The sequence below is a fragment of the Tubulanus polymorphus genome, chromosome 5 (genome assembly GCF_964204645.1).
Source record: "Tubulanus polymorphus chromosome 5, tnTubPoly1.2, whole genome shotgun sequence".
Classification (NCBI taxonomy): domain Eukaryota; kingdom Metazoa; phylum Nemertea; class Palaeonemertea; order Tubulaniformes; family Tubulanidae; genus Tubulanus; species Tubulanus polymorphus.
Genome location: NC_134029.1, coordinates 21108036 through 21134011, shown reverse-complemented (window position 1 = coordinate 21134011; position 25976 = coordinate 21108036). Strand labels below are relative to the sequence as shown.

At 37.9% G+C, this 25976-nt stretch overlaps 2 protein-coding genes across 4 annotated transcripts; both read right to left on the bottom strand.

Annotated features, from left to right (window-relative positions):
- Positions 1 to 41: 41 nt before the first annotated feature.
- Positions 42 to 8759, bottom strand: LOC141905160 (tyrosine-protein kinase CSK-like). 2 transcript variants are annotated; one of them, XM_074793933.1, is made up of 12 exons: positions 8590 to 8759; positions 6791 to 6844; positions 6066 to 6182; positions 5647 to 5795; positions 5129 to 5348; positions 4593 to 4788; positions 4412 to 4514; positions 3528 to 3686; positions 3335 to 3434; positions 3111 to 3206; positions 2935 to 3021; positions 42 to 2635 (listed from the first exon to the last, which is right to left on the bottom strand). In XM_074793933.1, exons 2-12 carry the CDS (start codon positions 6812 to 6814, stop codon positions 2459 to 2461), a joined length of 1428 nt encoding a protein of 475 aa, XP_074650034.1. In that variant the 5' UTR covers positions 6815 to 6844; positions 8590 to 8759; the 3' UTR covers positions 42 to 2458. The 2 variants fall into 2 exon arrangements, with proteins under 2 accessions (XP_074650034.1, XP_074650035.1); XM_074793934.1 differs by lacking the exons at positions 6066 to 6182; positions 6791 to 6844; positions 8590 to 8759 and adding an exon at positions 5973 to 6000.
- A 624-nt stretch (positions 8760 to 9383) lies between these two features.
- Positions 9384 to 25883, bottom strand: LOC141905384 (sodium- and chloride-dependent glycine transporter 1-like). Of its 2 annotated transcripts, none has more exons than XM_074794229.1 (15): positions 25799 to 25883; positions 23645 to 23710; positions 23061 to 23292; positions 22823 to 22954; positions 22020 to 22344; positions 21551 to 21683; positions 21331 to 21465; positions 15404 to 15507; positions 15065 to 15189; positions 14854 to 14966; positions 14353 to 14484; positions 14007 to 14106; positions 13648 to 13748; positions 13102 to 13275; positions 9384 to 12569 (listed from the first exon to the last, which is right to left on the bottom strand). In XM_074794229.1, exons 2-15 carry the CDS (start codon positions 23666 to 23668, stop codon positions 12369 to 12371), a joined length of 2031 nt encoding a protein of 676 aa, XP_074650330.1. In that variant the 5' UTR covers positions 23669 to 23710; positions 25799 to 25883; the 3' UTR covers positions 9384 to 12368. The 2 variants fall into 2 exon arrangements, with proteins under 2 accessions (XP_074650330.1, XP_074650329.1); XM_074794228.1 differs by lacking the exon at positions 25799 to 25883 and adding an exon at positions 25069 to 25219.
- Positions 25884 to 25976: the final 93 nt, after the last annotated feature.

Below are 25976 nucleotides of genomic sequence, written 5' to 3'. Positions count from 1 at the left end.
AAAAACACACAACTACACTACATTACTGCAATTATTATTACTTTTATTCGCAATCATCTTTTAGAGACATCATTTTGGTCATTAAAATGATCCATGTTACAAATAGTGTTTTTCATCGAACGAGTTCAGACATCTCGATTCTATATAAAAATGTATAAATACATGATAACGATAAACGATTATGTATGGATATAAATTAATGCGTAGGTTTCTTAGCTCAAAAAAGAGACAAAATTACTTGAAAATTTGAAGAAAAAAAAAACCAAATTTTTCATCAACTTAAACTGAATTAGATCAAATAAATTTGTTGGTCATGATGAATTCATCATACAGCACAGAATGTTATTGTACTGTGATGTCTACAGGGGATCGGATGTTAAAATGCAGGTTTCGCTAAGAATTGCAAGTTGTAGTAATATGCTGCTGTATCAACAGTCATTCAAGCTCGAAATGTAATTTCTTTCCAGCAATGAACAATAACGATTTAAACTACCTAAGTTAAGAAGATTTATAACTTGAGAAAATGCAGAGTCAGTATTGCATTGAGAAAATTATGTCACTTTGGAGAGGAAAACCTGCATTTTACTCGAATGTAGAACCTGCTTGAACCTAATTTCTTTTTTCTCTACACGAAACGCTTATATTGGACACAAAGATGATTTGACACGTTGCAATGACAAAAGACGTTTACCAACAATAGCTTGCATGCCTCCATTGATGTTCTAAAACACTGGACGGAAATAACATGTCTTGGCTCATAGATAATAAATCTTTTCCAAGAGAAATATCGTTAAAATATATGACGAATATGTATATTATATGTATACATGTATATTCATATCGTTCGAGGACTTGTTGCTTTAATGAATTGTTCGCGTAACTGATATCCTGTTCCAGGTATGATGATATCGGTAAGGTTTCGACTCTTGTAATAACTTCAGTTTGAATATTCAAAACCCTTGCGTCTTAATTTTTACCGATAACTGAGTCGATCTGGATCATACGCGGGAATACGCAAACACTGGTTAGCATTAACACGCAACAGGCCCTGAATGTATATCGATCTTGTTAAGTATTTATATAAGATGTTCATGATTAGAATAATATTGAATTTGAATCCGGTATATTTCATTTGAAAATATTTCGGTGTTCGTTCGTGAATATTGAAGATTTTTCTTTGTTCATCGAAGAAATATGATTCACCGATACCTTTTTACTTCATATCTCTGTCACTTAAAGACAGCGTGTATTGTTGCAATGAAACATTGACGATAACAAATTAGGACGTACGGTCGAAACGTAGATCATTTCTACTAATTTCAAGACGATTACATCATCGAAATACAACCGATCGACGCGCGAAACGATATAGCATCTCACTGATACAAAAACGAATATAAAACGATCATCTGAGAATCCGGATGAAAAAGAGTTAAAATCAATGGAACGAAATCATAGCGAACTATCAGCGTACACTAACCCATGCAATATATACATAGAAAATATTTACACCAATATGTTTTTCATACGAAAGCAATTTCTTACTTAATCGGGAGGCAACTGCAGTCAACGCAGTACATATCGAGCACCAAAATGTTTAAAAACAATAATAAAACCCTCCCCCAGTCATGGGAGGGAATAAACAAAGCCCTGCCCCCCCCCCCCAATTTTTTCATTGTCATTCATGAAATGAAACTAACTCTACCTTGCATACACAACTGAAACGGTCAAAATAAAATACTGATAGTTAACTTACACATTAACAGAAGTTCATTCAAATTCTTGCATACTTTTGAGAGAGAGACTTGTCTTATTAGATTATAAAAACGTAATTCTTTAACACTCATTGACAGCTAAAACCTGTAAAATCAGTTAATTTCTAACACTGAAGGACAGAATAATAATAATAATGACAGTTCAAATGAGTTTAAGAACGAGATTACGTAAAGATTCGGATTATCAATAAATTATTAATGAAAACTACACTGAATGATTAGCACATACCCACAACATTCATAGTTAACACGATTTAATAATAGCCTATTTACAGAGAGTAACGTGTGTAGGCGACGAGAATGGAAAATAAGGCGGGACGTCAGGTCTAAAGGTTCTATCCATATCGGCGAATGAATACTAGCTAAACTTACCAAGAATCTCCTCTATGAATTGACTAGGAATTGGTTATCGATGAAAATTTAAGGCGATTCTTTATTAATTCATCGGTAGAACTGTGAGAGTTCAAGGACTCAGTTTTCCATCCCACAACAAACATTGCCAAAAGATTGGATGAAGAGCATGCGTTGAAGTATTCATTCAATTTGTAGAATCTCTGTTTCATTTACTCCGTAGATTCGCACCATTCAGTCTTAACAGACGAAATATTTTTTTTCGACGAGAGAAAGTTTTCACTTCACCGTTATCACAAAAATAACACCCCAAAAATAATAACCCTGCACAGTTATACGGTCGATGTTCTCATCGCGCTGAGCTTTTTCCTGATTTTCTCGAAAGTCGGCCTAGATTCCGGTTCCGGCTCCCAGCAAGAGTTCATTATATCGAAGATGTCCGACGGACAGCCTTCGGGAGCACCCATCCTGTAACCACGTTCCACCAGCGTCGCTACTTCTTTCACAGGCTGAAACGAGATTTCGAGGAATCTTTTGTACGAAAATGAAAAACGAGACACTTTAGCAGCGGAAATGTAATCTTTCACATAATGTTAAAATCTATCATATTCTCTCAAAATAATGTATATGCTAGTATTAACCTTGCTTAATCTACTATTATTATTGGAATGACCTCCCTTAAATAATTAACCTTATATCTATAGACCATTTATGTAAATTAGTAACAATAGCGTTATTTTTGCTTTTTGATTATTTTTCTATTTCCATTTTTCTATACGTAACATTGTTGAAAATAAAGATAACTTACGATCCGAGGGTACGGATTTCTTCCGAATGAATAGATTTCCCAAAGTAAAACGCCAAAACTCCAAATGTCCGATTTATTTGTAAATATCTGTAAAGGATGAAAATCGATTATGAAATTTGGTTAAAAAATTTTTCCCGAGCACGACGGACGATCTTCAGGGAAATGCGGTAACGTACATTATGACGCAATGCTTCTGGTGACGTCCATTTGATCGGAATCAATCCACCTTCTTGATGATCATCGCTGTGACGAGCTAAACCAAAATCGGACACCTGCAATTTCAGAAAACTGGCATCAACCGCTTGTACCCGACCCGACGCGCAGTCAGTTTACCTTTAAATCTGGCCATTCGTTCGATCAACACATAATTCGAATGTTCGGCTTAAATTCTAACACAAACCTTGGCAACACCTTCGTCGGATATAAGAACATTTCTAGCGGCTAAATCTCGATGGACAACCTTTTGACTTTCAAGATAAGCCATACCTTCGGAAGTATCGCTGAAAGAATATAGAAACGCACAGAATTCATCTCCATTCATGTACCTAAACAAGCTGTTCGAATCAGTTTTCGTGATTGATTTGGGTTCAGACCTCGCAAAATTTATTTGATCTTTCTTCGTGATAACCGTTCGGCCGCGCGACCTCAAGTAATCGACCAAATTTCCTTTCGCCATGAATTCCGTTACTATATACATCGTGTCTCCTAATACTACACCGAGCAATTCAACTAAATTCTGATGACGAAGCGATCTGCAAAACGAGACTAAGGTTAATCAGGCTCTCTACAGATCAGTCACTCCTGGGGCCAGTTATACAGTCGTGACTTAGGTCCAAAAGCTTACAGACTGGTTTTAAGTTATTAGATTGGCTATAGAACCTAGTTGGTCTTCGACTGGTCTTAAGTCTAAGTCATGACTATGTAACCAGCCCCTGGGTATAAGGAGAACATTTCATATTTCGAGGAAGCGCCGGCACCACCTTCTAAACCAGTATTGTTTATTTTGGTAAACTGGTAATTCTGTGGATTTATAAGCAAATATCGATTCTTGACATTACTTCCCAGTTTTTAATTTGGTTACTGCTGATAGGGTATCAATAAAGTTCCTGGTTCCAACTGTACTGAAAAGGCATATCCTATGTACAATTCCTATAAAGTATCTAACTGCCTATTTCTCAAATTCAAGGCATTTTGAGTGCCTGACCTTTTTCTCACATTAAAGAAGTTTCAAGCACTTTCAAAAGCATCTTCCGTTTAAAAGGAGTTTTCAAGGAAACCGAGGAGACATATGGACCCTATTGATTTATGGAGCAATTCGGGCGTCTGGTCCCTAGTCTGATGATAGAGGTGCCACTCACGAGGTGCCGATGATTTTATCCCTCCCAGGCGAGGGATGACTGAGTTTCAGATAGGTACGGTATTCATTGACAATATCACTTGGTATCAGAATTTGGAATGACTAATGAATAATACTTACGTCATAAGAGAAGCTTCAGAGAGGAACATCTGAGCCGCTCGGCTATTGTCTTGCAATGATTTTGCGGCAACTTTACGGCCTCTATAACTAGCCTTGAATACGGCTGCAAAATGTAATCAGCTTACGATAAACAACAAATACTTAGATAGATAAATGCACTCGGACATCGTTGATAAAATACCTCCGAAATCTCCTTTCCCGAGCGTTTCACCAAGCGATAATTCATCCTTCGAAATCACCCAACCGGCTTGAATTAAATCCTTTTCTTGTAATGGCATTGCTTCAGTCGGGGCGTTATTTGCGCTACTACCGGTGCTCGTTTTAGGAAATGGTTTTACTAATCGATGACAAAGTCCGTCTTCATCGTCGGTGTAATGCTACAAAAATTGTCACAACGTAAAGCAATAAAGTAGTAACGTACTGTGTACAGGGTACCTGCTCTAAGTAATCTACCCAAATCTCTGGCACTTTTCATGTTATCCCATCCCTAAGTGGAAACTTTACTACAAAATTCCATGATTAATCAAGATTTCTAGGGAAACTCAACTCATGCTGGAAAATCATCAGAGCCAAGAAAAGATGCTAAATAACGATCATGAAACACGAAAATATCATTGCACCAAAAATATCATGACTTTCATTGACTTGAGCACCAAAAAGTTGGAATCCCCTGACATCCAAAAAAGAACTCATCGCAAACAAAAGAAGTGAAAATACCTTGACCAACTCTTCTAAATTGTTGAAATAAACGTCTTGATCGATCGACAATTGATTGTTTATTTTTTCCACTCGATAATGCTCGACTTTGCCTTCGCAACACACGCACAGAGTGTAGTCCCCTTTATAGTTCACACTTTCACGAATTAAGAATAATCCGTCGATTCGCGGGTTGAGTATCTCCTCGGTTTTCTCGCGAGTGATCTTCCCGTGAAACCAACTGCAAATCGAGCGCATCGTGGAAATGAATGACAAGTGAAAGTTACGAAAAACGCGAATTTCCAAATCAAGACTACCCGATATCTCTAATATCATTGTAGTTTTCATCGAAATTGAGAGTAATAAGACATGAAATAGTAGTTTCATTGAAAATTAACTAGAAATTATTCTGATTTTGAGTATTTTGATATTTTTGGGATTAAATGAGCTCTAAAATTAGTAGTAACTACTCCCAAATAGTAGGAACATTCAGGTCTGAATCTTATTTCTCTTTGATACTTTGATACTATTATACTTACACCATTGTGTTGAGTCTGTCATTAGGTAAACCATTAACACCGCCGGATAATGGCCGATGAACTGGTGACCTTTTGACTTTAGTAACATAATTTGCGGGTATCATGCCTTCGTTGCCATTCGATTTCTTAGCTAGATACCACATTGGATCCTGAATTTAAAAAAAAAATAATAATAAAAAATTTCACGTTGAATTAATAACTCTATACATACATGACAAGAATAAAGCAAAACAAGTTTTTAAGTTATTTCCAGTTCCGAAGTTCGATTGAATGCTTTCGGCTATGAAGTTTGAGGCATTTGCTTATCAAGCCAGTTATTCGAATACCTTTATTCAATATGAACGTTGAATGCTATCCCTGCTGGCTAACGTAACCAGCTATATTAAAGTGGAAATCCCCATTAACTTCCTGTTACTCACCGAGGAAACTTTGACGATCGTTAAAACATCCCTCTTCTTAAAACCAAGGTCTCGTTTACGATCAGCCACAAAATCATACAAGGCCACGACTTGTTCTCCGGGTAACCAAGGCTCAGGCTAAAACAAAAAGAGAACAAAATCTTTTTTAAATCTACGTATAGCATAAGAGAGCAGAGTCCGGCTATCCTTAAATGCTTCTTCCAGCCACGAAATTCATGATAAAATGTTAAGTCATTGCAGGCAAACTTCAAACTCAGTATTTTAATCAATCACCCTGGTGAATTCAGCATTTATGACTTAAAGAGTAGTTATAGTAGAATAAAGGTTTCCACGAGAGAATACTTTCTTGGAATCATGGAAGCATACGTCTGTCCAATCGATGAATTTCAGATACAAATATATTCAGGAAATACTTATGGCCCTTTAGTGGATGTGGGTTTGTTGCTTGAACAAGGAATTTTTGAATGTACTTTATGTTTGAACATAGCTATTTCACAATTATTTTTAATGTCCCATTGACTAAGCGCAATAACAATACTGTTAGTTCAGTGATAGTCTGTGGAGAACGAACAGATGTGGAATGCTTCAATCATGAATGTCATATGATATCAAGTGATGTACTATCAGACCGTATTAAACTTTTTAAGTTCAACGCCACAGCACGAGTCATCAAATATTTCATTTCACATTCATATCCCTTCCGATATCGTACGATAAAAACTCACCGGTGGTTTTACAGCATCTGACATGATTTCTGTTGCTCCTTCACTTTTTGACAACTAAAAATAAGAAATACACAACGAACTCGATGACAAAAGAATCTAGTTAATCATCGAAGCTTTTAAGAGGTACAAAATCTGATACCAGTATATAGTAGAAGCAGCAGCAGCACAGCTTAGGCCTATATCAGGAACATCATTATTTCGCCTAGATGATTATCAACTATTGTAGATCTTTAAAATAATTTTGTAAGATGGCCAGTGTCTTCCCTGGAGGTAATGACATACAAAACATGCGACTACTCGGTCCTGTATGGGAAGTGGTTGTATCCACAGTGCTCTACCGCACTCTAGAATCTTAAGTGTGCCCAATACACTTCTTTGAATGTGCGAAACTTTTTCCGACCAGACTTTGGTCGGCTTTCTTGGCTGATCAGGGTCCCCTACAGGTCAGTAAATAAGGAGTGAGTTTTAAAGGAGAAAGTTTTAAATTTGAGGAAGCGTCCGCGTCACTTTTATATGCCAATTACAGCAGACTCCTCCTAAACCGGAACTGTTTATCTTGGTAAACCATTTATTTGATGATTTTGTAAGCAAATTTTTATCCTTTATACCACCTGAACACGGTTTCAAATCCTGCAAATCCTTCAAACATTTCTAATTGCCTATTTCTCAAAATTGAAGAATTTTTAAAGGAGTTTCGGGCATTTTGCCTAAATGAAAGGAGTTTCAAGCACCTTCGCATTTTCTGTTTAGGAGTTTTTTTGGAATCTAGGAGTCGTAGGGACTCTGCTTAGAAATAACTGATTTTGCTGAATAAACTATTTACAATGACTTACAATTCTGTGGGTATAAAGGCACAGCAACTTTAAGTATACAAAAAATAGAGTTCGTGCCTGTGGAATATTGATGACACTAAGGTTCTCATTGAAGCGACTTCACTTTCAGTTTAACATTCCCTAAATTCATTTTTGGTCAACGTTGGACTGAGTTTATCGGCTTTCAACTTACTTTGTATATTACAAGTGTATGGCGCTTAAGGTTGATTTTGAAGCGCACAAGAAGGACTGATTACTTTTTAGGGTAGGCCTAACCTGTCTGGGTCACACAACACAAAATGGAATCCTTTTCTGTAGCACTGCAGTAAAAAGCATTAGGCCCCACAATCTCAGATCAGGTGACAACCAATTGAATCTTGATCTTTGATTTTGGACCCCCAACAATCAACGCTGTAGCTACTCGTAGGGACCCGTATGGATTTCTCTGGAGGCTATTCGTACGGAACTAGGATCTGTACGCCAATAACTGTCGCTGATTGGCTGATTAACACTGCGCATGTGTACAGAGGTGCGTGACTTAGAAAATTCAAGGAAAGTGTGGAGAATAGAGTTAGAGAAAATAGAGCGGATAGAGCAAGACTTGAACTCTGGCAGTAAATTACTAGCGCAGCATCTTACCACTGGACCACTGAGCTTGCTGACAGTTGGCCGAATGATAAATATTTTAACTAGATATAGCCTCACCTTACCCTAACCCTATCCCTTCCTGTACGAATAATTCCAAAAAAGTAATATGTACGGGTAGGCCTATGTACCAATAACCTCGGAATTATGCCTCCGGGTTCATGCCTTTATTTCGGGCAAAAATTTGCATAGGGCAACTCTCGCAAAATACAGGATAGGTAGAAAGTAGGCTCAAGAAAAGATAGGTAAAAACATCCCGAACACTGACAACATTATTTTCTTCATTCTCCACATATTCTGACAAAATGTGTCGGTGCAGTTGCTTTTTGAAATTGTTCTCACCTAATTTAACATGGATGAATTGAATTGATTCCGTCGCATCGATGTCGACGCAATGGTGAAAAATTACAGAACGAGATCGAATCACGTAGGAATGCGGTAAAACAGCGAATATTCTGAATTTCTATCCTATTTTTCCTCATTTGCTCGAAAAAGAAAATACCGGAAACGAATATCCAACACTCGCTTGCCAGTGCTAGATTCAGTGTCACTCCAATTCAATTGAGCATACTTAGGGCGACTCCACTAGTTTGGTTCAAATCCTCTGAGCTCCCTTCACTTGACCCAAAATATGGACTAATCGGGTCAGTTACAAAGTAACGCTTTATGGTTTTTTTTATACAGCATTCTTTAGGCTTCCTGACAGTACCATCAAGTTTACCAACACCACCATTATCGTGTTCCGGCCCAAATTAACCAAAGCTCTCGGAAAGTTTTCGATGCCTATTCATTGTACACGTATTTTGTAACCGCTTTTTATTTTCTCATGAATTTTATATTTTATCCTTTTTCGTTCGAAAAAACCCGACTTGTATACTATATTACTCAAGGTACGATTGAGAAATATTGAATTGCATCGTCCAGCGCAAACACGGGGAATAAACCATTTAACTACAATACCTCATCATTATCCACACTTAATCCAGTAGATAAAAATGTCTGAAGAAATGAGATGCTACTTGATTCTTTTCTCTTCCGAGTTTCACAAGTTTCAATAATGCTTCACACCACATGATCAGGGCGTGCTAACGTATGCCGAAAATACGAAACACAAAACATTTTTCGTAAGTGTGTATTTTATTTCTTCACACAGATCAACAATGTTACAAAAAGCATGTGAACAGTTTCTATACAAAATCATTACAGGTAAAGAACTAAATTTCAAATACTTTTAAAAGGTATGTATACAACATTGACTACCGATAGACTATCAATTCGATTCGATTCGACAAAGCTATGAAATAGCATAAAGCTTTTTTTTATCTAACTATGAATGAGACCGATGAAACGATTATTTGAATTATTCAGGTCGAAATATTGGTAAAACCAAATCCAAGTTGTTTAAAGACTTCCTAATTCGAGGGAGGTTTAGATTTCGTGGATATTATCGATTATTTTGTTAGCGAAATCGAAACTAATTGGTCAAATTTTCACATCAATCTTCATCACGCATTAAGTAGTACAACGCACATGTAGTAATTTGTCAAGACGCAGGACTTAAAGCTAATTTATCTTGATTTTAAACACTGCCACTGCATCTTTTCTTATTTACTTTATTTTCTTGAATACTGATGGATAAAACTATGTTTTTGAACTGTTATCATCTTTCCCTCCCGTATAAATGCATTTCTCACTTTTTAGTAAGAAAAGATAACCCACAAATCATGCAGGGTATTTCTATTTTTTAACGACACATTTCTCTAGGTGCTTAAAAAAGCATCAGCAATCAGCAAAATTTTAAAAAAAATCAAATTTTGATTGTACAAGTTTCCATAAATTGATTGTTCGTTATTAACCTGTAGCCCAGCAATACAGCAGACACAAAATGACTTTCTTATAGCAATCCTTAGCGAAGTTAAGTGGTTCTAAAAACGAGTTCCGAAATTAAATTTCAAGTCAAAAATCAATTCTACAAATCAATCCTTACATCCACTTAGTGTCTGCTGTTTAATTGCATGGCACCATTCGAAGCCTTTCTAGTGAGACAGCAATTTAACTACAAAACCTCACTACATCATCTTAAGCTAGTATTAAATAATAATATGTATAATACATCGTAGCAAATGCGCATATTTTACATACCCTAAAAAAACAATAATAGTTACCTGTAAATCAAGACTGAAAAATCACAAAATCCATTCATATCATGGATATAGTAGCTAATAAGAATGAAGTTTATTTTGTACACAGGACAATCCATAGGATTCATATAGAATTTGCATGCCTTTTGTTTACGCATTAACGAATATGAAGTCCGCAGCAAACCGCCTCGCGGCGCCGTCTGCAAACTGTCATAAACTCCACGCTAAAACAAAGAACGCAATCATCAATTTTCAATACAATAGAAATATATATATAAATATACCGTCAAGCGATGAAAAATCAACATCTGAGTTCAAATCGTAACTATCTAATCAAAATTAGAAGCATTATTCGAATAGATGGGCCCAAAAATTTCGAAGGTGAAAAAATACCTCCGTTCTCGACATTTTTTTTTTCTTCAAAATTGGAATTCATTTATTTTTAAGTTAGCTGTGCCAACAGTATTCGCTGGCATCGTAACGAGGAAGCATTGCACAAAATTGTCACAAGATCATTACTGTTCACCTCGGCATATACGACAATATGCCCCTATACATCTGAACTTATCAGCAGGGTAGATATGAGTGAGCATTTTAACTTAGAAAATTACATCAAATTGCACCCACACAGCTTATTTTTCATACATGGAACATTCTATAGACGAGGCAGTAATACGAAAGGTATTTTACAGTTTTTTTTTTCTGAACAAATGAAACCAGCCAGATCCAGATTTTGGCACAATAAAAAAATCACCTCTTCGAACGAGAGACGTGGAGAAATTTTACGAAAGAAATATCCGAAACCACTTCCGTTAATAATATCAAATCAAAATTTCATCGGCGAACTGGTTTTAAAAAAATGAAAATAAAAATTTTGTCGATCGAAATCGTTCGCCATCATTTTTTTTCAGCGGGCAGTTTAATTCTACCTCCTCAAAATTAACCAGCCAAATCGTATTCGCCAACGAACTATCGCGACAGGGTTCTTCAAGACTTTCACAAATTTGACTTTTCCGAAAGCGATCCTCGAAACCGAGTTAATTTCGAATTCAAAGCGATAGAACCTCCGAGGAACCCCGTATAATAGAACCTTCGAGGAACCCTGTCGTTAACAACTCAGCATACAATACAACGGTTGATTATATTTATATATATATATATATACGCACACATATACACAAATGGGACTATATACTTATATACACAGCGTCGAGTAATAAAAATCCAACGAAACGAAAAATAACTTCCGTCACTCAATACTACTAAACATTATCACGAATATATATATATTCATATATATAAAATACTATATATGCCAGATCAATTTCTTCTCTGTGTTCATTAGAAGCGACTGGTTGAGCTGTCGTCAGCGTTCGATGTTCACGAAATTTCGGGATTCAATTTTTTTTCCTCCGATGACCGAAACGTACAGAAGTAATACGACGTAGGCTGAATGAACCGTTTATCGTTTGTAAAAATAACACGTGTGAATAGAATTATTGATCGGGTGTATATGAAGTTGCATTGATTAAACTGTCGTCAGTATACATATATATATACGTATATATCGAATATACTGGTTATAGAGAGACTTCTCAACGAGACAGATGGTGAAACGTTATCACGTAATCGATATGCTCAGGGTCGGGTAAGCGTGGACAACGTCGTCCATCTGTTTCCGGATTGATGTGTATACATAAATGGACGTATACCGTGTTATTACTAAGCAGTAGACACTTTGTTTTTTTTTTTCGTTTTAGTTTTTCTTCTTCTTCTTCTGATGATGATGATTAACAAAGATCAAACCAATCGCTCTAAACCGCATACTACTCCGGCGAGAATAGTTCAGTACGTCGATGTCGCCCCGTTAAAAAGAGATCCATCCTTGTCGCGGAACGAAATGAAGCCGTACGCGTGGTGCTCGGTGACCATTTGTACCGCTGGATTGTTTTTTTTTTAGTCGTATATACGCCGATGTATTCATACGATGCTCTGATCCATAGTCGTCGCTTCTTTCTGGTCCTTGTCGAGAAGATCCTGCGCCGAACGGTCGAGTGTCGAATCCGAATTATTCATCATCAGTTGCTTCTCTTTCGTGGATAGACTCGATTGGTAGATTTCGCGATACTGCTCAGACGCGGGACCCCAGTCAGCGGCTGGTTTCAACGTCATCTTAATACGCTGCAAATGAAACATTTATATTTTACATTAATCAATATACTCAATACAAGAGTATCCTCTTTCCCATATCAAAAATCCTCATAATTTTCCCTTACTTTTCCATGTTACAACACAATATTCCCCCTCAATTGGCAAGTGAATGGAGAAATTTTCATGTTTAAAATTCTTCAATTTATGCGCAAATTCTCTCAACTTTCCAGGTTTATTTTCCTGAGAAAATTCCCCGATTTCTTGTTCTAGATTTTTTCTGCTGCCCCGAGTTTCCCAATACAGGTAAGAATCAAAATCAGAACAAGGAAAATACGAGGGTGTCCATGTGCCAGCGTAATGTGTGCGTCCATTGACGCCCTGCTTCTGATCACACCCCTTAAATCAACTCCCTACGATAAATGTAAGTATTTAAGTTCAGTTTCATCCAATCCTTAGTGGGCGAAAAGAAATTGGGAGGATCCCCAAGATTGTGCAAAATTTCAAATTCCTATCGAATTCTTATAAGCACGTCACGAACACGATTGATCGATCCGATTCTTACTTTGAGCAATGTTCCTTTTCCGTTGATGACGAGTTGCACGACAGCGACGAGCGGGATAGGAATAATCGACAAGCTGGCGAAACACCATCCGACGCCGACGGCCCATCCCGGGTACGTGTAATCTTCGCCGTAAGTTACCGGTTTGTGTTGAATGATACTCGTGAAGAATACGAACTGGAAAATAATCGAATCAAAACTCGCATTAACACCTCATTAATATTCATTCACATCATTCAAAATAGAATCATAAATCTATCTGCGAAAAGTTTATCAGCTTGACTTTTTGATAAGAGTTGATATTATTCATGTAACTAGAACGGGCCGTATATTTACAGGCAAACATCTAGTGTTTATTCATGTATAAAGCAACTGAAGGTTCCATGTAGGAAACCAAACACTCGTTCATCAACAAACATTGACAATTAGAGCAGTTCGCATAACAATAACAACTAGACAGCATATGTCAAAATTTCCGCACGAGAGCGCGCGTGCACCAGCAGAACAGAACAGACGGCAACTGCTGCCGCATACATAATTAATACCTACCACGATTATGAGAGGAGTTATATAACACCAGACTATCTTCCACCAGAAGAAAGGTCGGCGCCCCAACATCAACTCGATATCTCCGAAGAATCGGTTAATTCCTGTGCAAATAAATCAATTATTCTTGTAAGAAAATTTACAAAAGTTGTTGAAATTTTTTTTAACCAAATCACGTTACAGGACAGGGTTCGATGATTAGATTATTCTATTCACGAGATCTATTAATCTGATCTGGCTTCAAAATCACAGATAAAGAGATTACTAGAATAACTTATTGGCACATGCCCCAGTTAAATAAGTTCAGTTGCAGTTCGAGCAAAACACTTGACATTTAAACAACCAGGTGCAACTGTACTCACCGTAAACCCAACAGATGATTATACACTCGATGAAAGAGATGATCATCAAAGTAAATGTCGAACTGTACCAGTCCATGACCTGCAGCACGTAAATTCCACCCTGAAAATAACCGGAACGAAAAAACATTTATTCAACCTTGAATCGTAGCCAAATGGCGCAAGGCCAAATTCCAGGCGGGGGACCGCAAACGATGGCAGTCAAAACTTAAATCTTCCCTTAGCACCTTTTGTATATGCTAATATTATAACCGCGTTGTGTACGCGTGTATCGGTTTACTTTCCGGCGGTAAGAATTTTTAGCCCGCAAAGAGCCTGAAAAAAAAAGATAACTACAACAACCACGCACCTGCATTATACACGGGATACCCAAACAGAACTCGACTGCACAAACGATCGCTACGATCATCGTTTTCTTGCCTCTCAGTTGTTCGGGGAATTCGTCGATGAACGCGCTGGTCATCGTTTCGAACATACCAAACTGTTAAATATAAATATTCACAAAATTGCATTTAAACATTATTATTTACGGTTTTGAATGTGACTATTAAGTGTCAAATTTTGATTTGTCAAACATCTATCATCAGGGTGGCAACTACATTTTAGTTGTTTTCACCAACTTGATCTGCTAAGAATCCAATAAATTAACAGTCAAATATGCAAGAAATAGATGGAAACCGTTTTTGAATTTAAATGCTCTCTAGTGAGCTTAACAAATCTATACTTTTTCCTGATTTCTAGCTTGCTTTTTTTTTTTGAAGAAAAGAAAATTCCCTGATTTCCAGTTAAGTGACCACCCTGATCAAACATTATCAACCATACTGCAAGGTTTCGAACCCGACCATCTTACCTGACTTCCCAAACCAACAGAAAATACCATCAAGAAAAACAGAACCGCCCACAACGGCGAAATCGGCAGTTTAGCCACGGCTTCCGGGTAGACTACAAAGATCAATCCTGGACCTGAAACGAAATCATTACGTGACAATTTAATCTACATTCGTTCTTCTAATTGATATATTAACGAACTACCGCGTACGGTGTGGGCGCAAGCGACGCACCTTGTCTTACGACATCATCGATCGACGACCCGGTCTCGTGGGCCATGAATCCGATAATGGAGAAGATAACAAAGCCCGCAAACACGCTGGTTCCACTGTTCAACAACGGCACGATAATCGCATCTCTACAATACAAACAGTCGCAATACGATCAATCATTTACCTACTGACATAGCGCCGAAACAAATCTGTCAAATTAAATACAATATTTGGCGCTGCAATTTACAAAACCATAGCAGACGTATCATTTATCACAATCATAATCAGAGTCAATTATATTATTATAATCAAAGGGCGGCAACCTAAGTGACAATGACGGCTATTCAGTCGTCAAATTACCTGTGGCAATCGTGGTGGAATTTGTTGTAGCTTGCCATCGTAATCAACGCACCCCAGCCGGCGCCAATTGAATAGAAGATCTGCATAGCAGCATCTCCCCATACCTGAAGAGAGAGGACAATCATCGCATTAAAAATACTATCGCACAAATGCTTTCAGCTGCAATAAATACACGATCGAAATTCATTTCAATTATCACAGCAGATCGGTTTCATTACCAGGGCAGTTATATAAATTTTCATACGAACGCAGAAAATTTCTTCAACCACAATTTTGGCAGATTTTCAAGACCGTAAAATGACCCTTCCGACAAAATCGCATAATAAACAACGAGCTCATTCTATTATGTATACAATTTTTTCCCTCACTTTCTCGTACGAACAAATTAGTACCAACGACCCCGTACCCTGGAAGCCCTCTTTGAACGCGGTACATGAATAGGCACCATCTGCTGTGATGAGATATCAGAGAAGAGATCATCGGTGCCAAAACTGTCGTTCGTCTAAAACATTTTTAGCTACTATTGATAAACATTTACGAGATAAGACAAAGCTTTAGTTCCTTCGCGAATAATCAACAATGCCGAAATACAGGTTAATCTCCTATTTCAGCGGAAAAGAAAGTTTAAGCAATAAAGTCTAGTCACTAACGCACGCGTTCAGCTCGAACTAGCGATTCTATTGCATTTATCTTCAACAGCTTAACTCGGTGATAGATACACACAAAATGAATTGATTGTCATCTAAAATTATTTCTTAATTGTATAATGAAATTCTTATATTTATTTTCCGACAGCACCTGACCTCTCCTCCGACGACATGAAGGTTATAATAATAAAAATAGGCCTATCATAGGATAAGCATAAAGATCAAAATTATATAACATGATTGATATTACTGGGATGAAGGTAGTTTTACATTCATATACACTATTTCTTGTCCGAACCGGCACACGCACGCACGCACGCACACGCGCACTGGGTAACTAGTAAACTACTGTAAATGCTCGAGATGATATGCGATTGAGTAAAGTGTTAGCCGAAGCCGATTAAGAAGTAGTTTTATGCGTATAAATGAAAATATGTCTCGGCGGAAATTAGGAGTGAAACGATGACGACGATGACGACGACGTGTGCGTATAATATGTACCCGGTTGAACGTACTCTCAACGCAAGCACACACCTAACATCCGGGACAAGAAATAGTTTTATGAACCTAATCGATGATGTTTGACATTCTTGCCGAGCCAGCGTTTCTATCGCCTTTTTTTTCCTTCCTTATATCTTCTGTAAACGATCGAAATATATAAATACACCAGGAAGTAATTTTCGTAAACTTTTAACAGAGGTCGATAGATCAATCGGATACTAGAACAGCGCGTCGATCTATTTGATCCATTTGTCATCAACTATAGTTGCAAAAGGTGAAACAAAGTTCGCGCTGAATGAATCATTAACGCCTGCCGGCGTTCTCAAGTCGAATTCATTATCACGAAGGATCAACACAAATCATGTATCAAACTCATACATAGCAATGTTATCCAAAAACTCTTCCAATATTAGTAAAAGACGGTAACGAACTGGCTCGACAGAATGCGATGAATGGATGAAAATGAAATGACACATGATCGACCGCAATTTGGTAGCACCCCGATTAAATTTGATTAGAAATTGGATGGATGAACTGATTTTTCGATTTGATTTTTTTTCGGCACAATGAGCGCTTTGATTATATAGTTAAACACACTCTAACGATGATTAGCGATGATGAATTCATTTGAATATTGTGTCTAGTCAGACGATTTTGTAATAATTAGTTCACTTCAAAACTCCGGCAAATTAATGCCAGTGAATACTAAATATTCCGTGCTCTGTTAACGAGTTAAGCTATGATTTACGTGACTCTGTGAAGCTGCATAGATGTCATTACAGCATTTACCATCAATTCTTATTTAACTCACTGTACAGCATTATTACAAATACGCATGATTACTCAAAATTGGACATTTCTTTTGGACCAAACAGCAGACTATTTTTCTTTCTCAATATTGTTAACCAGCCGTGACGTAAAAAGGATGCTACCAAAAGCCGTTAACTAAGATGTTTTGTTTTGTAAAACCGGTTGACGTCATACATGTTACACGCTAAAGTTACATCGTGTGAAACCTGCGAGGTGGCTGGGTTGAACCGCCATGATTTCCTGGTGGTGGGTTCTGTAAACATTGGTTTCCCACCTGTCAGAGAAGAGGAAGCACAAGCAGTCCATTTTAGAATTAATCAACAGATGCAATCGGAACAATCAAAATCATTCAACTTTTGGCCGAGTTCAATTCAGGCGACAGATTTATGGTGACCCCGCACTCAAAAACCGGAGAAGTGACGTTAATATATTTGTCATTTAAAAGGTTCTCTATCTGATACACCGAAGTGAACTGGCGAAAAAGTTTTAAAGAATTTGCACATATTCAGTCTCTTTGTCTAAATAGTAGTACTCCCGATAACCAAGGACAAAGTCAAGGCCAGGCATCTCGGATCCGCTGATAACTGGTCTTTATCAAGTATTTCTGAGAAATGTTTTTCTAAATGTTTATTACTACCGCAAATATTTTTATTAACCAAACACGACCCAGATAATCTGTCAACTTGACCTGCCCTGAGATTTTATTTAATCCCCTGAACTATCGAGAGTGAGCTACTAAATTTACCACAGAACGGGTCACATGTGTTCATTATCAAAAGGAGATAATTGATCAAAGGACCATTGTCCATTATCGATAATGGGTGGGTGTGCCGAAGAGAATGACTCCATTTTTAACTGCAGTTCATCGACCAAACCAGACCCGAGAGCCAGCAGCCGTGTGGCGCTAGTGGAGCTTGAGAGCTGCTACTCGTCACTGGCTGTATAATGAATATGAATCATGCCATGCCGTGTACACGTGCTCACTCTCTCCAAGGTCACACGCAGCAGCCAATAATAGCAGCAGACATATCCGCTGCTGCTGCTGCTGCCGCTGCCGCCGGCAAAGACACAAGAGACTGAATTTATAATGTCACACACTAAAAACATCATCTAGATAGAAAATTTTCCACGTATCATATCGTTTTCGTAATAATGGGAAGGAATCTATTTCGAAGTAATGACGCTAATACTTTCAACAAAACCAAATCGTGAAATACTGGCATTGGCAAAATTAGATATTTAACTACGGTACTTAAATTCACGCGAAATAAATGACAATAAAAATGGAATTCAGTTTTACAAAATTATATTCGTTTTTCTCCCGAGAAAATCTGATCCAATCTTTCACCAGTATATTGCGTTTCAAAAGAATAGACCGAAAGTATTTCTCTACAGACCTAATTCTCCTAACTTCCACCCAATCTGACCGTCAGAATTGAATAAATGAAATGGATAAATTTTTACGAATTGACAACCGATCGTGGCCGCAAATGGCATTCTACGTTCCTCAAACTAAATATCATCAGGCTACCATACCAGGGTTTGAACCCCCGCGAACCTGTTCGCAATAATAGCACGCAATAGAAACCCCCGAAACCAGACCGACTAGGTCGTCACCTCTCTGAAATTGGACTGATTGTGCTTCGTAAAAAAACAAAGAGAATTTTTTTTTGTACCTGTAATAAAACATAGATAAACATCACATAGCGTTATAGATGATGAAACATGCCAAATTAAAAGAAATAACATTTCTATAACGTAGCATCGCGGTTAGATTCGGTAGGAACAATCGGTTTTGAGATGTGATCTGTCGAATTAAAATCGTTTTAATAATTTTGATTTACCCTTAAATACGGAAATCGAGAATACAGCCATTCCTTACGACTCTTCGATCGAGTGCGGAGGAGATGGTCTTTTTTTAAGGTGAGGATAGATCGTTAATGCTTTACCCTTTCCGGCCATTCCGCGAGACTCTGCGATCGAGTGCGCAGATGACCTCACATGTCATTTATATTCAGCTGAAGGCTTTTCGAAATATGAAATTAATCATGAGAAAACTTTCTAAAGCAATTTTATCCAGTGGAAGGGTAAAAATGTTTTAATTATACACTTGTAACGAACTTAGACTTGCATATTAAGAATAAGTCCCCATCCCCCACTAAATACGTGATGCTTCGGCCGGGCCTTCCACGACCCTTTCCCTAAAATAGGAATAGGGGTCCTTATTTCTGATATCCCTCGATCCATTCCTCCCTCTTCGAACAGTTCCTGAGCGTTTCAAACACTGCTCGTCAATCAGGTATTACAACCATCTGAACTGCGCGAAGTCAGGTGCACAATTTCCGAAGCCAACTTCCCATTTAACCAATTCCAAAATTTCTTCGCAAATAATTGAAACATTTCTTCCCATTACGTCTTACCCCCCCCCCCGGTACCCGCCTAACCCGCCCGGCGCCTACATCCCGTTTAAAACCCGGAATCAAAATCTGGACATGAAAATTTTTTGTTAACATACCTCAATAACTATTCACTGAAAAGGAAACTTTGTACACTTATTAGATACATAAAAACATTGTTTTTTGCTGCAGAAACTAGAACCTCTCCAATGCCTTAGAAATAGTTACGATTCAGAAACTAAAATAATACTACTCTAGTATCAAATAATAATCAACCAAGCCTAAACACTAACTCGTCAAAAAGCCAGAAATTAATAGTTCGGTCGAAATATAATAGAAATTTTTTTCTCGTTGATTTGGAAAATTTCGTTGATCGAATTTTGACAGATCAGAATGTCGAATGTGTAAAGATGAAATTTGGATGATGGAAAATGTGCGGGAACGTAACGAAAATCGACGTAGTGCGTGGATTTATCAATCAATCAATCTAATCAGCAATCCGCGAAGAGGTTCAAAAATCAAACAGGTTCTCATTACAGTTCTCATTCTAATTATTATCAAATAATCGATGGCCTTTTTTTTTAGAATTTGTGATTGTCGTTTTTATTCTTCGAAAAAATACTCAGCTTTGGGGAAACGAGGCTTTGCGAATCAATAGAATTTACATGAGCGCACAATTTCATAAATAATGTAGTCATTAGAATAGAAATTTAACGCGAAAAACCCCGGACCCGTCCACCGAGTATTTTTCCTAGATCGATTAAAGATTCAGCTTTTTTTTTTCTTTCTTCTTTTTCGTTCAAAATTTCAATTTGACCAAATTTTTGCTTCTAATTAAAATGAGACGGAAGATTTTTTGTATAAGGCAATGTTAATAATATCCGCCGGATGTCGGCTAATCTTTAACTTACGACCCCCTGCTGCTCGAAAATATCAACCATGCCCGCTGCAAACCATGCAATATATATACATACAACGTTCCGCTATCTGTATGCAGTTACGAGACCCTCCCAGCCAACACAATACTCAAACCCGACCACATCGCAATTACACCCCTTCAATTTTTCTTTTCAAATCTTTTTTAACAGTTATATGGTCAATTCTTAATCTTCGTTATTCCGTTGGATTTCTTTTTTTGAAATAAATTCAAATCGGGCACAAGTTACCGAAGGGTAAGTAACTAAATTGCATCACGGACAGAATCCCGATATACATGGGTAACATGCAAGCAGGGTAGATCTTTTACGACGACCGTCAAAGAAAACATGTTTTTTCGACACGACACAGCGGATCTTATCTAACGCGAAACGACCGACCGAAAAGCAGCGATTAGTCAGCGAGACTTCAATCGCGACTACAAAAACCTGCTCGATTCACTACGCGAACTCGTAGGCGTGTATATCGTCACCAGACAATACCGATCGGATTCGTTCAAATAAAACGTTCAAACGACAATAGCAGACGACAATAGATCCGCCGTGATCGCGTCGACGTTCGTTTTGTTTGACGGCGCCCTGGCAGCAAACCCAACGTTCATTTCCGATATCCCCGCGAAAAAGACTGGTGATCCTACCTCGAAGTTTTTCAGTTTTTCAAAATCGGGTATCAAATAAAATTTAATACCGTCAATTGCGCCCGGCAGAGTAACCCCGCGAACCAATAGAATCGTCAATACCAGATACGGAAACGTAGCAGTCACATACACAACCTAAGAATAGAAGGAACAACGGAATATCAACTCCACCCATCGGCAATTTGATACGATTGCGCCAAGTAATAATTACAATACTTACTTTACCAGACGACTTTACACCTTTGAACAGACATAAGAAGACAGCAACCCAGGCTAAGGCAAGACAAATCAATAACTGCCATCTCAGGTTACCCATATCATCAATGCCCTCGGTGATCTGAAGAACATGGCGCCTGAAAACAAATATCATCAAACATATTCAGTTACCTTATTTAGTGGTGAAGTGCGATATCCTACACAAATCAGCCACCCCCGTTAAAAATTCGGATTTCGCCCTTCACAACAATGTTCTATCTTATGTAGTGAAACTCGTTGTAGGTTAATGTCAGAGATAGATCGCAAATTTTTCAATATATCTTTTGTGAGGACCCCAGACCGGTGACTGATGACCTTCAGTGGTTAGCCACCATACTATGGTTTTGGCGAGAAAGGCTACTATATTGGGAATTCATTCTCATGGAGTAAACTGATGACAATCGCATTTAAAAAAGAAATTCTATTCGACTTACTCCCAAAATTCTTCACTCGGACTCGTTCGTTTCAGGTGCATCGTCGCGTTGGTTGCGTTCGCCAACGCGCCCGTCAGATTGCCGACCACCGTCGAATACTCGTAATTTCCCGACGTTTCGTTGAAGAACGACGTCGCGTTCGTGCCGTTAACGGCCGGCGGCGCTTTACGCAACGCGCAGCGGTCGGTGTTCCACGGATTGTCGCACGTGCTCCACGGCAGAACCGACGTCATCGACGAGTACAAGTAGTACAACGTCCACGTTATGATCACGTTGTAGTAAATACACACGATACCGGATATAATCACCATACCATAACCAACACCTGTGTGAAATATAATAAACCTGAGATTAATCTCAATAACATTTATATTACAATCAACACATTTCAATTCACTCATTAAATCATTTATGTCGTATAATCTATGATAATTTCACGCATAGTTCATAGAAATAAGGCTCGGGTAAAAATCACCACTTTCAGGCATTTTTTTTTTTGGAGTTAAGGGACTTCCTCAAGGCAAAAGTGACATTTCTTACTGCAGCCTTCGTCCAACGGTAATCCACAAAATAAAAGTCCTAAGATATTAATATTGGCATAACGTATAATTGTCCTAAAAAATTATTTGGGATACCGAAAGTCAAAAGTACCATTTTTGAAATTGTTGTGAAGAGTCATCATTTTTAAAAGGGTCTTCGTGAATTTAATTTTAAAAATAAAATATTTTTAAATACTTTGGAAACTCCTTCAATAACAAGTTACTTTTATCACTGCTGTTATTTTTTAGTGAACAGTAATTTACCTTTGAACAATGGACTGAACTTCCACGAGGAAATCGGACTCAAACTTGCGAATTGACCGTAGCTAACCTCCAGACAGAACAGAGGCATACCGCACAAGAACAAGAATATCAAGTACGGAAAGAGGAATGCACCTGAAACGCGAACAATTCATACGGTTAGTTTTTAAAACTATGCAACGGCGGGCGAGTTCTTCCCCGTTAAATAAAGACGAGATATGTCGGAGCCTCGTAAAAATACCTCCTCCGTTCTTGTAGCATAGATACGGAAATCGCCAGATGTTTCCCAATCCGACCGCGTAACTAATACACGACAACAGAAACTCCAATTTGCCGCTCCAGCCCGCTCGCTCCGGATTCTCGTCGGACACGTCGCTGCTGCTGCCGCTGTTCGTCGAACTGTCGTCGTTGTGCGAAGACCCCGTGAAGCTCGGACGGTGCCATCTTTGAGGGATCAATTTCGACGGCGATTTCTGAAATAATTCATCGCGTAAAAACCACATCGCGTTACACACCTGACTGACAAGGATTCCATGCGTGCAATGTTGCTAACCCCGATGAATTTTATGCGTGAATGGAGGTATTGCGCATTTTTAAAGCACCGAGTAGCGCAACGACCACGGTTATTAATAATGAAATAACCTCCTCCCGCTTAGTAATGCCACAACATTTTATATTTTAGTACTAGCTAACAATAATTTAATGAGCCTGTTTCAAGCTACTTTACAAGCTCGCCCACAAATAACACAGCTGCGCTGACAATAAATTCTCAACAATATAAATAAATAATAGCATAGTTCTTCTATATCTGACTGATGAACCTACCGGTTTCTTCTGGCTGTTATCCATTAGCACAACTTGACTCGATAAAATGCTCGTATCATTAGGATCCTGAAAAATAGAGAATCATAAGTTGAAAATGCTGGTCCGCAGAAAAAAAGTTTTAACGCAAAAATTTCATTTATTCAACAACTAAAGAACGCCGACGAAAGTTTATGTCACATTTCGGTAATGACATTATTGTGTAACCGACTACTTGATTTTGTTGCCAGCATCAATTAATCACAGCACATTTAGAAAATAGATAATGACACCAATTAACATGTTACGAAATTCCGCCAGACAATGCAGGGTAGTTATGATATCAGTATCAGCGTTTAGAATAGAACTTGCCAATATTAGTTAATTTTCATGTCATATGTCATGAGCAGTCTAAACTTTCAACAGTTCAACCACATAGACTAGTTCAACTCGTGACTACTACAGAAATGACAAAGCGCTAGAAGTGACTCAATGTACAAGGAAATGACAATGGTCAAAAGGTGACCACACTGTATTCGGTGTATATATCCAACCCATTCTTAAAGAGACAATGAAAGCCTGACTTTTAGACAACCCAATTTACATCAAACAAAATATCATTTCATTCAGAAGAAAAAGCTCAATCCATGGCCCGAAAACAAAGCCCGAACAATGACCTAATAATTTTGATCCACCCTCACCAGAGTGGTTCAGATTCCAAATAGTCCTTAAGGCGTCCATACATTAGTAATTGATTCGCTTTTGTCTGGGATATATTTGCATTTGTGAATGAATGAGTCATGATGATATATGCTGCATCGATTTCTAGTGAATGGAAAAATACACTCATATCTCATATCAATCATGAATATATGTGTAGCAAATTCGTACAGGAAAAATAGTAGTAGGCTTATCATTTCGGTAATAAATAACCTCTAGGCCCTAAAAGCAAAGTCGAAAAAGTTTATCGCTGATTTTCATGATGATTTATTATCAATTGCCATGTGGCACTCCTAGTTTAGCCACAATAACAACACATTTTAAGTGGCACCACAGATTCGCATTTTTGCCCAAAATAAACATTTCAGAAACTTAAAATTATCTGAATAAAATAAACTGGCAGGGCACCAATAATTCTGTTTGTCAGGTTTTTACACTTTTGGTATTTTCAGCCTGCCCTCACTCCCTTTCTTCTTCAGCTGGAATGCATTAGTATTAGTAAGCTTCACATTTCTCCAAAAGGCAGCAGAAACTTTTCGCATGCCTTTTGCCAGTTTCTACTCATGAAAGAAAGCTTTACGAACTCTTTATAGTCTAACAATGAATCACACACAGAAGGCGCCATTTTAACATTTTCATCCGCCGTCCTTTTTATCTTAAAAATTACCATTATTTCACATCTTTTCAACTTTATTTCACTCCAAAATAACTCATAATATCAAACTCACCTCGTCCATTCCCAAATCTAGGGACAGGCCGGGATATAATCTCTTTGACTTTTGTTTCTTATCCATTTTTCGTAAAGGATTTTCGACGACTTTTGGAGAGGAAATAATTTATATCACGTCTTTTCATAAGCGCTAACTGTGAACTAATGACTCGATGACGGCCGTTCTATGGAAAATTACTGGCGCTACCGCGGGGAAGGACCACGTGGGCACCGCAACGTATTTACTTATTCATGAGCAAGCAAACATGCCATACGAAACGCGCTTCGTAGAATTCGGCAAATTCTATCGAATTACTCATTCGAATTACGTTATTAGAAACTATTTATTCCGTCTCAATTTGTTTTTCGTTCCTGAATAGTTTGAATGCGTTCTTGTTTGCCGAAAAATCGAATAAAGTTTGAGTAACGTTTCGGTTGAGATGTATTCATCGTTTTATGCGGATCTGGACCAACGTCAGAAAGAGGTTGAACAAACGAGTGACGTCATAACCCAGATCGCATCCTTCTCGTAAAGAATGTCGCTATCTCATTAACCCATTCACAACGACGCAATATATCAAAATCGTTATTCTACCTCTAAAATAAGTGTCTGAAGTTTAAAATTATTTTAAGGCATCGAGATTTCATATAATTTCTTAAATTTGAAATTCAAATCAACGAGTTTTACTTGCACCCAGTACTAGAAAATTAATAACACACTGAGCTAATCGAGCAATGAAAAGCCTCACCTTTCTCTCTGTAAGCCTAGTAGTCTAACCCCTGCGAATATTCAAGCGCAATATATTCAATAACACGTGTGTGATCTGTCGAAGTTATCAAAGAAAATGACCAGATTAGTTCGGTGGACTGAACTAGAATTAACTTCAGCTTATCATCAAACAGATAAATTCTGATAAATTCGCAGAA